Source organism: Hippocampus guttulatus, chromosome 1, assembly GCF_054856545.1.
Source record: "Hippocampus guttulatus isolate MCC_2025c chromosome 1, RoL_Hgut_1.0, whole genome shotgun sequence".
Lineage (NCBI taxonomy): Eukaryota > Metazoa > Chordata > Actinopteri > Syngnathiformes > Syngnathidae > Hippocampus > Hippocampus guttulatus.
Genome location: NC_141261.1, coordinates 17,441,102 through 17,455,499, shown reverse-complemented (window position 1 = coordinate 17,455,499; position 14,398 = coordinate 17,441,102). Strand labels below are relative to the sequence as shown.

The 14,398-nt window shown below is 42.7% G+C and overlaps 1 protein-coding gene across 3 annotated transcripts; it reads left to right on the top strand.

Moving 5' to 3' along the window:
• Positions 1 to 380: 380 nt before the first annotated feature.
• samhd1a (SAM domain and HD domain 1a) lies at positions 381 to 14,081 on the top strand. Of its 3 annotated transcripts, none has more exons than XM_086115381.1 (16): positions 381 to 717; positions 813 to 879; positions 1,378 to 1,456; positions 2,009 to 2,169; positions 3,957 to 4,072; positions 4,165 to 4,235; positions 8,945 to 9,097; positions 9,170 to 9,270; positions 9,349 to 9,457; positions 9,956 to 10,047; positions 10,157 to 10,272; positions 10,853 to 10,992; positions 12,536 to 12,625; positions 12,701 to 12,805; positions 12,889 to 13,026; positions 13,136 to 14,081. In XM_086115381.1, the coding sequence occupies exons 1-16, from the start codon at positions 537 to 539 to the stop codon at positions 13,277 to 13,279; spliced, it is 1,863 nt and encodes a 620-aa protein (XP_085971507.1). In that variant the 5' UTR covers positions 381 to 536; the 3' UTR covers positions 13,280 to 14,081. The 3 variants fall into 3 exon arrangements, with proteins under 3 accessions (XP_085971507.1, XP_085971497.1, XP_085971488.1); XM_086115371.1 differs by having other exon boundaries at positions 12,536 to 12,631; XM_086115362.1 differs by having other exon boundaries at positions 8,945 to 9,270; positions 12,536 to 12,631.
• Positions 14,082 to 14,398: the final 317 nt, after the last annotated feature.

The following is a 14,398-nucleotide window of genomic DNA, read 5'->3' as shown; positions in this document are numbered from 1 at the left end:
ACGTGTCCTTTTTCTTTTATCTGGCCCCGCCCATTACACGTTCACAATTGACAAGCACTCTGAATAAAGTAGTCGGGTGTGTGACGGAAATAAACCGGAAGCAGCATCTACTGTTAGTCAAAGCAAAGCAACTGCACATACTAATTTACATGATTTATCAAGTATGATCTTGCTTGTGACACAAGTGAAACGCAGGCTTGCAATATACACATTTATTACTGTAATACACGAATCACACGTTTAACCGCAAAAGCTACGACATGATTTTTATAGTTCAAACCTGGGTGTGGGGAAATGTGTGTATTTTGTTTTGAAAACATTAACCGGACAGCAAACACTTGAATCCTCCGCCCTTGGCATTTTCAGAAGGGGAAAGAAAGAAAGGGTGTTTCTCTTTGGCGCCCGGTTCTTTTAAGTGAGAAAGAGTCCCTCGAAGCTGTCACTTCATTTTTGACCAGCAGCGTCTGAGTGGATTCAATTGGAGCACCCTTTTGGCCTGACAAATCCTCGAGGCGCTTATTGATTCATGTCTCAACATGGCGAACCGCAAACGAGACTCAGCGACAGCGATTAGCCCCGGTGATGTTTTCCAAACGCCGGGGAAGAGAGTGTCAGTGGATCGGATGCCAAACTCGGACTTCTCCCGATGGGGACTTGAAGAAACGTGCCAGTTCTTGCGAGGAGAAGGCCTTGCTGAGTGGGAAACTGTATTTCGAGGTTAGTGTCATTTAGTTAGGCTTTGCATTTGCTTGACTATAACTCACAACACTTGCCGGTCAATGGCAACAACAATGTCACGTTTTTGTCGGCAGAACATAAAATCAATGGTGCCGTGCTGCGATATCTCAAGAAGGATGACCTGGAAAAGATAGGCATTAAGTAAGTCTTATTCGTTTTTTTAATAACAACGGGAGGGGCAAGCTGTTCTTTCCGTTTATCAGTTTATCCTGTCTTGTCGTGTTCTGTCCTTTCTCAGGAAACACACTTCCATTCACCAGCCTAAACATTAGATAGACGAGGACTCCTAATCCTACCCCCTGCAAAAAAGCAGTGATGCGTTCTCCAACGTTTACACCAGTCAGCACCTCAAAAATTCAAGTACCATCATCATGACCAACAACAAATTAAATACAACTGAATTGTACTTACAATGTGTGCTATACTGGATTAAAAAAAGTTTAAGCCACATCTCGCACGAAGCACATTTTCAACATTTAATCACTAGAGTGAGCCCACTATACTCTACTCGTACCACTATTGCGACATCACACTAGTTGTCCTTACACCACTCCTGTAGATTATAAGTAGTGTACCTAATAAGCTCTATGCTACTTTTCTTTCAGTGCATGTGTAACAACTTTTTTTTTTTCCGTCAAGGCCTCTTGGTGACCGACTGCGGATCCTCCACAGTCTGAGGAAGCTATGGCACATAGAAGAGGGTCCTCAAACAAATAAGGTTTATCCTCACACTTCACTTTCAAGTACAGTACTTGTATCAGAAAAACTGAAACATACCAACAAGTTGAACCGCAAGGGAGTGGCAAGGCGGATTTAAGAAACAATGGAAAAAGAGGACCGTGTGATAAACTGAACACAAAACAGTATCGTATAATTAGTGATTCTCTGTAATCGAAACCACAACAGAAGTGTCTGCCGACCCTATTTAATTCCCAAAGGTGACTCATTTGTTTAATCGACAGTGCAAATCAAATTATGGACATAAATGTAATGATTAATCTCAGCTATCACCAGTGATTGGATAATGAAACTTTATGAAGCACTTAAGATTAAAATAAAAAAATCACACATGCTTCAGCAAGCTTCATTAGCCCATCACTTGCTACTACAGAGAAAGAGAAACCTTATTGACTGATTAAAATGTCTTAACAACCCATGATTTAAAAAAATATATATTAGTATTATTTTTTTTGAGGGGGATGGATTTGAGCACATGTGTAATCATTGACTAACTTGCTGCTTGTGTGTTTGCTGTCCTGCCTTTTATCAGGTGTTTAATGACCCCATCCACGGACATGTGGAGCTGCATCCACTTCTTGTCAAAATCATCGACACACCTCAGTTCCAGAGACTTCGAAATATCAAACAATTGGGAGGGACGTACTTTGTTTTTCCTGGAGCGTCCCACAACCGTTTTGAGCACTCCATCGGGTATGCCTGTGCATCCGTTTGTGTGTGAGAGCAATATCCACTGATCTTATTTCTCCAGGTGTGGACAAAATGGCTGTACACTGAAATCCCAGAATTTGGTTTTTTGTTTGTTCGTTTTTTTCACAAAAATCCAATTCACAATTTTAATCATTTTTTATGGCTCCCCTCACTCCCCCTTCATTTATAGGAAATGCAAACAACAACAGTGTCATTTTCCTCCTCCTATTGGGTTTGATTTATTTCTCCTGAGACCAAACAAGCAAGTTTTTGCCCTCAGCATTAACATGCATCAGTTTCCACATAAAAAATATTGGAAGTACTGTTTTTCTTTCCACATCATGGGAAAATAAGTGAGGAGGGGGATGCCCTTTTTGTTAAATTATGAAAGCTTTAATTGATACATTTTAAATGTCGAACAGTTTAACATTAAAATGAGCCATCAAATTGCATGGCTTGGCTCATCTATATCATCACTGTCAAGTCAAGTCAACTGTATTTATCGAGCACTATCAAACAGCCATCGCTGCATACAAAGTGCTGTACATGGAGCAATTTAACATATACAATAAACAGTAAAACAAATCGGTAATAAAGATGGTAAAAAGCACCAAACAGTACCAAACAGTAAAACCAAGAACAAAGCTAAGTCATGCTGAGTCGAATGCCAAAGAATACAAGTAGCTAAGTCATGCTGAGTCGAATGCCAAAGAATACAAGTGAGTTTTGAGGAGGGTTTTGAAGATGGGCACTGTCAGGCGGAAACCCTCTATGTCAAAAATACTGTATTGTCAATTTCATATTGTTATGATACCACTTTAAGTGATGGGGTATTTGGTAACTCGAGCAAGATTAAAATTTGCTGTTGACCATTCTTAGGGCTTAGAAGTGCATACCTTTGGTCAAACAATTTCAACATGTCGATAAATCTCTGCTATTACAATCTATAAATGGACATTATGTCTTGCTATCGACTCAATGATTGCCATTTGCTGGCCGTACAAAAATCAATGTGAAGAGGATTTTTCTAATGTTGCCTCTTTCTTTTGCAAAAAGTATTTCAGCGATGATTGGAAATGTAGTTGTGAGAGGGGTCAGTAAATTACAAACTGCATTTGTAGGCTAGTTGCTATCTTTTCACTGCGTGGTTGTTAATACAAGCAGTGCACATTAGGGAGGACATATTTTGATTAAAATCTTGACTGGTACTCGTAAGAGGGAGCACATAACTCCTACTCTGGCATCCCTTCACTGGCTCCTCATACATTTTAGAGTTATTTTCAAGATCCTATTATTTGTTTTCAAATCTCTGAATAATCTCGCGCCACCTTACCTCTCTGAGCTCATCCGCCCCTACACACCTGCCCGGCGCCTCAGGTCTGCGGACCAGACATTATTAGAAGGACCAAGAACTAAACTGAGGCTCAGAGGGGATCGAGCCTTTTCTGTTGCTGGTCCCTCTCTCTGGAATGACCTCCCATTGAACATTCGGCAAGCCTCCTCGCTGCCCATCTTCAAAACCCTCCTCAAAACTCACTTGTATTCTTTGGCATTCGACTCAGCATGACTTAGATTTGTTCTTGGTTTTACTGTTTGGTGCTTTCTACCGTCTTTATTACCGATTTGTCTTACTGTTTATTGTGCATGTTAAATTGCTCCATGTACAGCACTTTGCATGCAGCGATGGCTGTTTGAAAGTGCACTATAAATACAGTTGACTTGACTTGACTTAAAAAAAACAAATTCATCCTCAGCAATTGAATCAGTAACATTGATTTTAAATGTTTCAGAGTGGGTTACCTGGCAGGACAACTTGTGAAGGCACTAAATGAGAGGCAGCCAGAGCTTCTCATTTCTCGGAGAGACATCCTTTGTGTGCAGATTGCTGGACTCTGTCACGATTTGGGTAAATTGTGCCTACACAGTGGGTGCATTCTGTTTCCATATCAATGGAAGTGGAAGGTACAGAAGTAATGACTCTTGCGTTTTGCCCCTCAGGACATGGGCCTTTTTCGCACATGTTTGATGCCAAATTCATCCCCAAAGCACGCCCAAATATTTCTTGGAAGGTAACTTGTCATCTTGTAACTTGTCATTGAAACTGTTGCACTGTTAGTCATCAAGTAACTGATGTGTGATAGTCTTGTTAAAGTGAAGTATTCTGATGCTGTTAATGTGACATTAGTCCATCTGAAGATAAACATTGTGATTGTTATATAGAGCTGTCAAACGATTAAAATATTTAATCTAATTAAAAATGCAACTGTCATAATTAACTCAAATGAACTAAAAAATTCATCGTGATTACTCACACATTTTTTATCGTTTCTGAATTTCCCTTTATATTTTTTGTCCTATTTTTCCCCATTTTAATGCTCTCATCAACATGGAATCATGAATCCGTTTTCTATGTGCAAAATGCAAATATTTACTGTAATAACAATTTCAATTTTACATGAACATTTTTCACTTGGAGCAGTTATTCACACATAATCTCTCACACAATATTACTGTCCATCAACAACAGTGAAAAAAATATTTTGTCACACAACAGCTGCTTTAACAGCTCTTTTTATGGACTCAAAACAGAGCAATATAACATGATTAAGTGCATATCTAAGGGAAACTAGTACTCAGCCTATAGTGGGTTTAAACCATGGTTGCATACTTCGTTTTTCTCAAGTTTGCTTTGAACACAGCAGTCAGGCTATGTTGATTCTGTTGGTCCTTCTTGCGCGCAAGTCTCTCTACGGTTTGGTGTAGACATCATTTCGGATGACTACACTTGGTTCGATGACAACACTGGAGACGTTTTATTTTCGCTAGGTCGCTACCACTGCAGCGCACCGTCACTGTCAGACAAACAAAGAGAAGCTTCACCCGCTCTATTTATGTGGACACGGAACGCTGTAATCTTCCACACAAAATAGTTCCAAACAAGTAACAATCGCGTCAGTGGCATACATCGTATACCTGTATGATACAGGTAACTTTGTTCTTATCTGTGGAGCAATCTGGCAACTTTTTAAAAGTAAACTTTCCATTCATAAACTCTTTAAGTATCCGTTTTCGGTGTCTCGCGCTGCGGTGGCTGGCAAAACAGACATCGGCGTGGACTTCTGCAGCGCGCTTGTTGTTTTGTTTCTGGTATGTTTATAGAGCACGGAACATCCGCTTGTGACGTGTGCCGCGTTAATCTCGCGAGAAAAAATTTAATCCCGTTAAAATTCATTTAAATTAATGCCAATAAAAAAGCGCTAAACTGACAGCTCTATTGTTATATGATTCTCTGATAACAAAACACCTAATGTGGAAGTGATGACTGGAGTGAGACCAAATATTTCCTTGTCACGATTTAAGAAATAGGATCTTTTGTTTTACAATACTTTCAATTCTGAATGGTGACAACAGTTTCATTTTTTATAAGGGAATCATTCCCTTGAGTATGCCTCGCTAATGTCATGACACTGGAGCAGCATTGCACATTTGCCGCCTGGCAAGAAGTTGTTCTTTCCCTATTGCAGGTCAGGTCAAGTTTGAGAAGCTTCGTGGCTGTCACACAGCTTTTTAGCAATTTATTCGATGCATGGCAAGTTTAGCTAAACAGGATCTGTTCTAGACAAACAACACAGTAGAAGATGTGAATACAAGCATTTAGAGACATGTTTAATTCCTTTATTTTCTGACATATATTTAGTTGCATGTCCACCTCACAGTGCAGAGGTGCAGGATTTGATTCTGCCTCTTGCCTTCCTGTGTGGAGTTTGCATGTTCTCCCCGTGCCTCTGTGGGTTTTCTCCGGTTATCTCCCACATTCCAAAAAATATGGATGGTTGGATGGATAATTAATTTATTTTCGGCCAGTATGACCCCAGTAGACACCCCTGTACAAATCATAAGTTTACTTTCCTCCTCCTCCTGGGCAATCAGCCCCGGTCAGGAGGGCCCCTCCTGCCGGGTCCCACACCTGGTACGACTCTTGCTGGTGCCTCGCAAGGTTCACACCCAGTGCGGGCCCCGGAAGGGCCCTCGCCTGATTATTCTTTAAGGAGGGTTGTGGGGCGGCTACTCCCACTCCCCTGTGTTCCGGCGGGGTGAGCCATGGGCGCCTCACCTTCCGGTGAGACCCCACCTCCTTCCCCGCCGGCTGGTGGGCATTTAGCCGCGTCTGGGGCCAAGAGCCCCGGCGTTCCCCCCCTCGCGCCACTCGGAGGCATCCCACCACGCGAGGATAACTTTACTTTCCATTCCATTCCTGGGCAGTCGGCCCCCGTCAGGGACTTGCCCCCACTCCCGGGTCCCACACCCGGCACGAGTCCCGCTGGTGCCTCGCGAGGTTCCCCGCCAACAATTCCTTCCCACACCTCCTGCAAGCCACCCTTCTCCCTCCACGACCCCCCTCCCCGATTGCTCTTCGTCCTCCCCCGCGTCCCCCTCCACGCGCCACGCCCGCTTCGGCCCTTCTCCCTCCTCCCCTCTCCTCCTCATTCTCACTTTCCACTCTTTCACACCCTCTCACGTGTCTGGCATAGTTTGCTTTTGTCACCCACCTTTCACACCCTCCACACTGTCTCCTCTCTCCCCTCTCCTCATACACTCCTCCCGTGCAACTCCTTTCATGACTTATCTTATTCCCTTTCGACCCAAACATCCTCCCACATTTCCCACACTCAAACTTCGCCTGTTCATCATTCCTACGGTGCATCCGCTTTTCGTGCGTAGTTTGACCACCTCGACTCCCGCACACTTTTCCGCACCCCTCGCACCTACATTCCAACCCATCATTCACCCTCCTCGCATTCCTCTCCAGTTATTCCTCGTTCCTTCCCACCTCATATCTGTAACCCTTCTGATTTTCCCATTTATACAGATGATCCATACGCTCACTCACTCTCCACTTCCTTCCTTCTCTGTTGCTCGTTAATCTCTCCACCTCCGTCCAGTCCATTCCTGCGTTCCTTACGTTCATTACTCTCTTCCAATACAACACTGTCTTCCTTTTGCGTCCCATCATCTTCCCTCTTCCTTCCAGTTCCTCCCACCACCCTAATACCATCACTTTTGTTCATCTTTCATTTCCCATACGCATCACATGGCCGATTCTTTGCAACACTCTCCTCTCGATTTTCCACTCAATAGATTTTACTCCCAGCATTTTCCTCACGGCATACATATTCACTCCCTTTTCTTGCATTTGTCTCAGCGGTTCTCCATTCCTACTCCTCCACACATACCTATAGCATTTATCCATCCACTTTTGTAGTTTTCCCACATCCTTCTTAAACCACGTTCTCACCTGACAGTCATACAGCAGGCTGCTCTCCACACACGCCTCTACTACTCTCCCTTGCCACCTCTTTGAAAGTCGTGTCCCTTTCAGCCACCCTTTCACACTCCCCCATACTGTAGCTTTACTGCCCTTTTGATCCTGTTTTTCACATCTGCTTGCATACCAATCCAACTACCTAACACTCTGATCTCCTCACCCTCTTTTGTTCCAATCTTCTCCGGTGCCGACTCTCGTATCTCACTCAAAGCCTCCATTATTTCCTCCCTCTCAGGCACCTCATCCATAATCTTATTTGCTTCGCTCGCTCTTCTGTCTTCCCTTATGTCTACAGCTCCTTGAACCGTCTCCTCGATCACTCTCAGTTCTTCCTCGTACCTCTCCCTCGACACGCTTTCAAAATGCTCCTTAAACTCATTTGCTATCACTGTCGTGCTCCGAGCAGCCGGTCTATCTCTCTTTCCTAACTTTCTCAAACATTTGTACATATCGCCCAGTCTCCCTCTAGAACACGCTTCCTGACATTCCTCAATCACCCCTTCCCACCAGTCTCTTTCCAACCTTCTCAGAAACCTCTTTGATTCCTTCCGCGTTTCTTCACTTCCACTTTGAGTCTGGTGAGCTCTTCTTCCATCTCCCGCACTCCTCTTCCTCCTCCCCTCACTCTCAACCTTCTCCTCGTATTCAGCGTCTCCATTCTCTTGTTCCTTCTGTCTACCCTCTCCCATATCCTCTTCTTCATCTCTTCTATCTCCTCCTCTCTCCCTACCGCCCATGGGTTAAATATCTATTTTCTCTTTCTCCCTTCCACATACCTCCACTGCTGTCTCCACCATGATGTTCGCCAACTCTGTCCACCCATTCTCCTTTACCAGTCCTTCCTTGCTCAACTCCTCCAGTTTCTCTCTTGTCTTCTCCTCACATTCTCTTTTCTTCTCCTCCTCTTTCAACATCTCCCACTTCGCCTGCAGTACTCTCCTCTGGTTCCTCTCTTCTGTCCTCCATCTCTTCCACTTCCCATTTACCTTCATGCACACTGGCCTATGATCTGACAGTTCGTACTCATTCATCGTCCACATCCTCTTCACCATGCGGTCTCCCACTTCCCTCCGTTCCGGTGGGGCGAGCGTTGGGTGTCTCTCCTTCCGGTGAGGTCCTTCCTCCTTCCCCGTTGGCTGGTGGGCACTCAGCCTCAGCAGGGGCTCGGGAGCCCCGGCGTCCCCCCTCGCGCCACTTGGAGGCATCCCACCGTGCGAGGTGGGGATAAGTTTACTTTTTGTTCAACATCATCATCCGTGAATCAGGAAGTCGTCCGCCATCAGATGGACCAACAAACCTGAATACAGATCAATTGGATGTCTGCTCTCTGCTGAGAAACATTGCATTTATATGAGGTCACTACAGAAATGCATGAAGCAAAAATAGATGAGTAGATTTGGTTTTTTGTCCATGACGAAGGCATCCTGCTTATATTACACAATCAAATTCCAGCACGAAAACGCATCGCTTGGCATGTTTGACTACCTGGTGAAGAAAAATGACTTGAAGCCACTGATGGAACAATATGGCCTGGTCCTGCCTGAGGATCTGCACTTCATCAAGGAGCTGATTGCAGGACCTCTGGACGCAAATGCAGCCCTCCAGGTAATGCACACTGTCCATATCATCATGTGCGATTCAGATTTGATGCTCCTCTTGTGCTGTACATCTTCACAGTGGCCCTATGTAGGCCGTTCAAAGGACAAGTCCTTTCTCTATGAAATTGTGGCCAACAAGCGAAATGGCATTGACATGGACAAGTGGGACTACTTTGCCAGGTGGGATTTTTGTGGTTATGTGGTCAATATTCTTGTTATATTTACCTGTGTTCAAATCTTTCTTTCTTATTTTGTCAGGGACTGCTACAACCTGGGCATTCAGAGCAACTCGGACTATCATCGCTACCTGAAGTTTGCGCGAGTATGTGAGGTGGATGGGGAGAAGCTCATCTGCACTCGTGATAAGGTGCTGGCAGTCTCAAAATGGGCTTTCCTTACTCTCTTCATTCAACCAGACTGTTTTTTTCATGAAGTGCTTTTCATACAAAATACAATAAAATGCAACACCAGACGGACCTCACATACTAAAAATCAATCTGGTCACGGCACTCGTGCACACACACGCACACACACACATATGCAAGCATGTTAAAAACAATAATGTAGAACCTATGGCCGGGCACAGAGAATCCAAGAGAGGAAACAACATCTTAGGGAGCCGTCTGCAAAAGAGACAGACAACAGACCTCAGCCACGTGACACCGGCACAGAGCCCCAGTGCAAGAGGATACATACATTGAGTGATATGAATACAATAAATAGTAATAAAACAATGGAAAATAAAATTAAAACAGTAAAAAAATAAAATTTTAGATGTTAGTCAAAAGATTGATGTGATGGAAGGACTTTTTTTTCTTTCAATATGAAATATGTTCTAAATTAGAGGCCATTGTTCTCGTCACAGGAAGTGGGCAATCTGTATGATATGTTCTACACGCGTAACTGTCTCCACAAGAGAGCCTACCAACACAGGGTGGGCAATATCATAGAAACCATGTGAGTACTTGGTTTTTGTAACTTGTTTATTGTTTCTTTTGAGAAGAGGTATTGGGAAATGAGACTTAAAGTTCTTCGACCTCATACCAGGTTGATTGTACCCATACAGGATCACCGAGGCCTTTTTGAAGGCCGATAAGCACTTTCAGGTCCAAGGCTCAGAGGGGAAGATGTTCACGCTCTCCGCAGCCATCGATGACATGGAGGCCTACACCAAGCTGACAGGTTTTTCTCGACCACAATGCTCTATATTCTTTTTTTAACGGCATTATTATTATTATGATTATTTTTGTTGAAACGCTCATTAATATTCGGTGTGTGTTTTCTCTGGAAAATGTGATCAGAAATAGGCAAAAAAAAAACACACCCCAGAATAAATATAAAAACATTTTAAATTTGAAATAAAAATTTTTAAAGCTCATGAATATGTGAGTGGCAAGGGGGGAGTATGCAGGTGTTTACTGTTATATTTTAATATGGAACAATTCAATTTGATGCACTTACACCTTTTAAATCCAAACCGAATTTTTGATTCAAACCATCTTGTTGTTACTCCCCTAATTATATTATATAATATCTCAAATATGTTGTCATATGCTTATCCTTAGCATATGTTAATTTACGGTACATTGAATTAGTTTTAGTATCCCCTCAAAACCGAGAGGTGAAGTCGGACTCCCACTTCCTTCCTTTTTTTTTTTTTTTTTTTTTGTCATCTCCAGATGGCCCTAGTGTAAAAGGTCTACCCCATTTCTCAGGAAAACGTCACACTTGGATTCAAATTCTCGGTTTGTCTGTCTTATAGACGGTGTGTTTGAACAAATTCTCCACTCACCAAACCCGGAGCTGGCTGAGGCGCAGAAGATTCTCCAGAACATTCTTCTTCGGCGCCTCTACAAGTGTTGTGGTCAAACCCAAGCTGACAAATCCCTGAAAGTCACTCAGGTGGGTGTTTGACGAGAACCCCTCAAAAACAACCAACATTCGTGTCTTTGATAGGGCTCCTCTCAGATTGTGCAGCTGTACCAAGTAAGTTTGAAGTTCAGCTGCGGACCCCTATGTGAGAGTTCCCCAAAAAACTGTCACCTTCCATTCTGCATGGAGTTGGTATTTTCCACTCAACACAATCCACAATTGTTCTCTTCTTAGTGGAAAAAAAAGACAATCACTGTAACACAACAAACACACAATATATCATGCTGATTACAAAGTTTTGTCTTGTTGACGCTGATCCTCACATCCTGTCTGAATGAACATTTGACTAACCACATGGAATCAATTGGCTGGTCCAGGGTGGAGATCAATAGATGAATAATAGAGTTTCTTGTTGCTCAGTAAGGTCGCATATCTACACGCAGTACAGTGAATCCTGGGGGATTCCAGACATTTCCAAGAGAACATCTGTGACAGAGGGAGAGAAACTACTGTATATTAACAAAAAATCTGTTTTATTTAAGTTGTTTTTAAAATATAGTTTGTACTTATAAACACACTTTTTAAACCAATTGTAAACAGATTTTTACCAAAAAAAAATGTGCACGCATAAAATGGATAGATTACCGGTATGTGGCATGGAATTGATAGGTGCTGTTTCTGTTAATACTCCTAGGTGACAGTATTGGCTTGTGTATGGAGTTTTATAGCCGGTTGGTCCACTGAACAAAAACACAAATGTGCAGTTCTGCTGTATTGAGGGTCCGGGGGTTAATCAGCCAATCAGTATCTGATGTGGTGCCCTTCATTTTGGAGTCAACTGCTTTTGTGGGCAGCCCATTCACACTGGGGCAATACATGCATTGAGTTGCATTTGGCAAATGCGGGTCACATCAGATACAGACTGGCTTTCTGAACGTAGAATGCCCCTAATAGAGTAACATTTTAGAATTGCCTTTTACTGTGGTGAACATACGCCTGTTGCACACAACATTTTTCAAATCTCAATGTTTACAGAAGATTACAAAAAAAATGGACATTTACAGTATAACAATTTTCATCATAGTGCGTGTGGTGTGCTCTGAGAATTTTAACAGAGCACACCACACACATAATAGATTTTGTTCCACCACGATCTAGAATCTCGTCCCCCAAGTCAGAAATCTCAAATGTTTTTGTTGACTGCATAAGGTAGAGGTGAGTTCTCAAATCAAGCTATTGTCTGGTGTTGTCCTACAGTCATAACACAGGGAGGACATGTTTGTTTCTAATCACAGCAGCTTCCTTGTTTGTCAGTTGTTGTGTTTCCCAACACATATGAAGATTTTTGGCTGTAAATATTGAACACGTTTGATATCGAAGATTGCTGGCCCGATCCGTTTCGGACGCCTTTATTGGGACAAATTCACTCTGAACACACGTCAGACCACAGGATATTCTTATCGTTATCTATAGTATAGTATAATGATATCAAGCATGAAATAATCTGCTATTGGTCAGCAAGAGAGCAAAATTGTGATTAAAAACAGTTCAGTCATTACTGTGTGTTCGAAAGGAAATGCTCCATGCCTGGGAGGCGGAGTTGGCTCGATCAGTCCCTGAGAGGGGCGCGCTGGGTGTCACTCTACTGCCTGAAGACTTTGTTGTGAGCGTGAGTTTCTCAGCTGCTCTCTTTTGTTGCGCCTACTCGCTGCTTTTTTGATGTTACCTTTCATTTTAGGTCATCCAAATGGATTACGGGATGAAATGGGAGAACCCCATTGACAATGTGCGTTTCTATTGCAAGACTGACCCCACCAAAGCCATTTCCATAAAGAAGCATCAGGTCAGAACTCTGCCAAAGGCTTTCTTGCGTATCCGCCAGAGCTGCTACAGCACAGAAGACCTTCGGCATTCTTTCTCTGCCAGGTGTCCAAACTTCTGCCCGAGCACTTTGCAGAGCAACTGATCCGAGTTTACTATAAGAAGATGGATGACGAGGGCCTGTTTGCAGCCAAGAAGCATTTTGTGCAGTGGTGCATGAACAACGACTTCACAAAACCTCCGGTGACGTTCATTATCGCTACAATATCAGGAAATGGATAATTGGTGATTAATAGTGTGCTGCTCTTTCGAATTCAGGGCTTCAGTCATGACGTGTTTCTTTAATTCGCAGGATGGAGACGTAATTGCACCTGAGCTGACTCCCCTGAAAGAAAGCTGGCTGTGCGGAAAAGAAGGCAGGGATGATGATGATAATGAAAATTTGGGCTGTAGAAATTTGAACCAAAAGGCAGTCAAGTCTCTTTTTTCGGACTAGGTCCACTATTGTTGTTTGTAACTTTGAGATAATGATGAGCCCTTTTTTATTCAATGTGATGACATCAATTCAGAATCGAACAGCAAAGACATATTTTTCCAAAGCGGATTTCATTTTGTTCTATTCAAGGTTTTACTCAAATTAGAACCTTGGCTACAGCTGGGCTGTATTTGTATTCTTTTAACCGGTATTTTATTCTCTTAGGATCAGTCGCAGTGTCGCACAATCATGTATTTACAACATAAACAACCGTGCAGTGAACACCCTGATAAAAGAGTCGAGCTTTTTAATGAACAGATGACATGCTATGTGTCATTTCCATCCATTGCACAGCCTCTGTATACAGTAGAAGTCCGAAATTTATTGTTCGTGTCACCCTTTCTTATCAAGTTGCTATTTGTGTTTGAGAGTTTGGTTATTTTATTTTTTTGCATGCCTCTATCTTTATATGAAGTTTGGAGTGTAATAATTTTATCTGAGGTGTTTGGATGAGGCAACCAGCTCAGGGTGTACCCCACCTACTGTCCAAAGACGGCTGGTATAGGTTCCAGCACTCGCGCGAAGATCAGATGGCTGAATCGGTCTTTGGGGTGTTCATTTTTTTTCCCCTTCTTGCAACAACCAGTTCAACTACATCCTATTTATCTGTGCATGTCAATTTTACGTATTTATAGACCCCAGATACTTCCTTTCTCTCACGATATGTAATCCTTGGTTGGAAAAGAAAAGACCTACAAAACAGTATGTGAACCAGTGGTGGCATTTGAAGAGTGTGGAAATAAAACATTTTCATTCGAGCATATTTGTGGCTTTTATTTTCTCTTGGTAAGCAGGCTCTTTGCTTTCGATAAGGCAAGTGCTGATTTCAAATGAAACGTGTCCCAGAAACGTTCAAAGAGCGGAGGGAATTTGACCTTTGAAACGTGGCATGGATTATTTATTTGTTTATTTATTCGTTCGTTTGTTTATTTTTATTTAGCCACACAAACAAACAGTGTACGTTTTTTTGGGTGGGGTGGGCGGGAGGGGTTGCTGATATGCATATTTCTATCACAAGTCAGTTGGGTTCATGTGGAAGGAAGTTATTTTCCAAAAATGGCATCCCTCTCTCAATTTCCT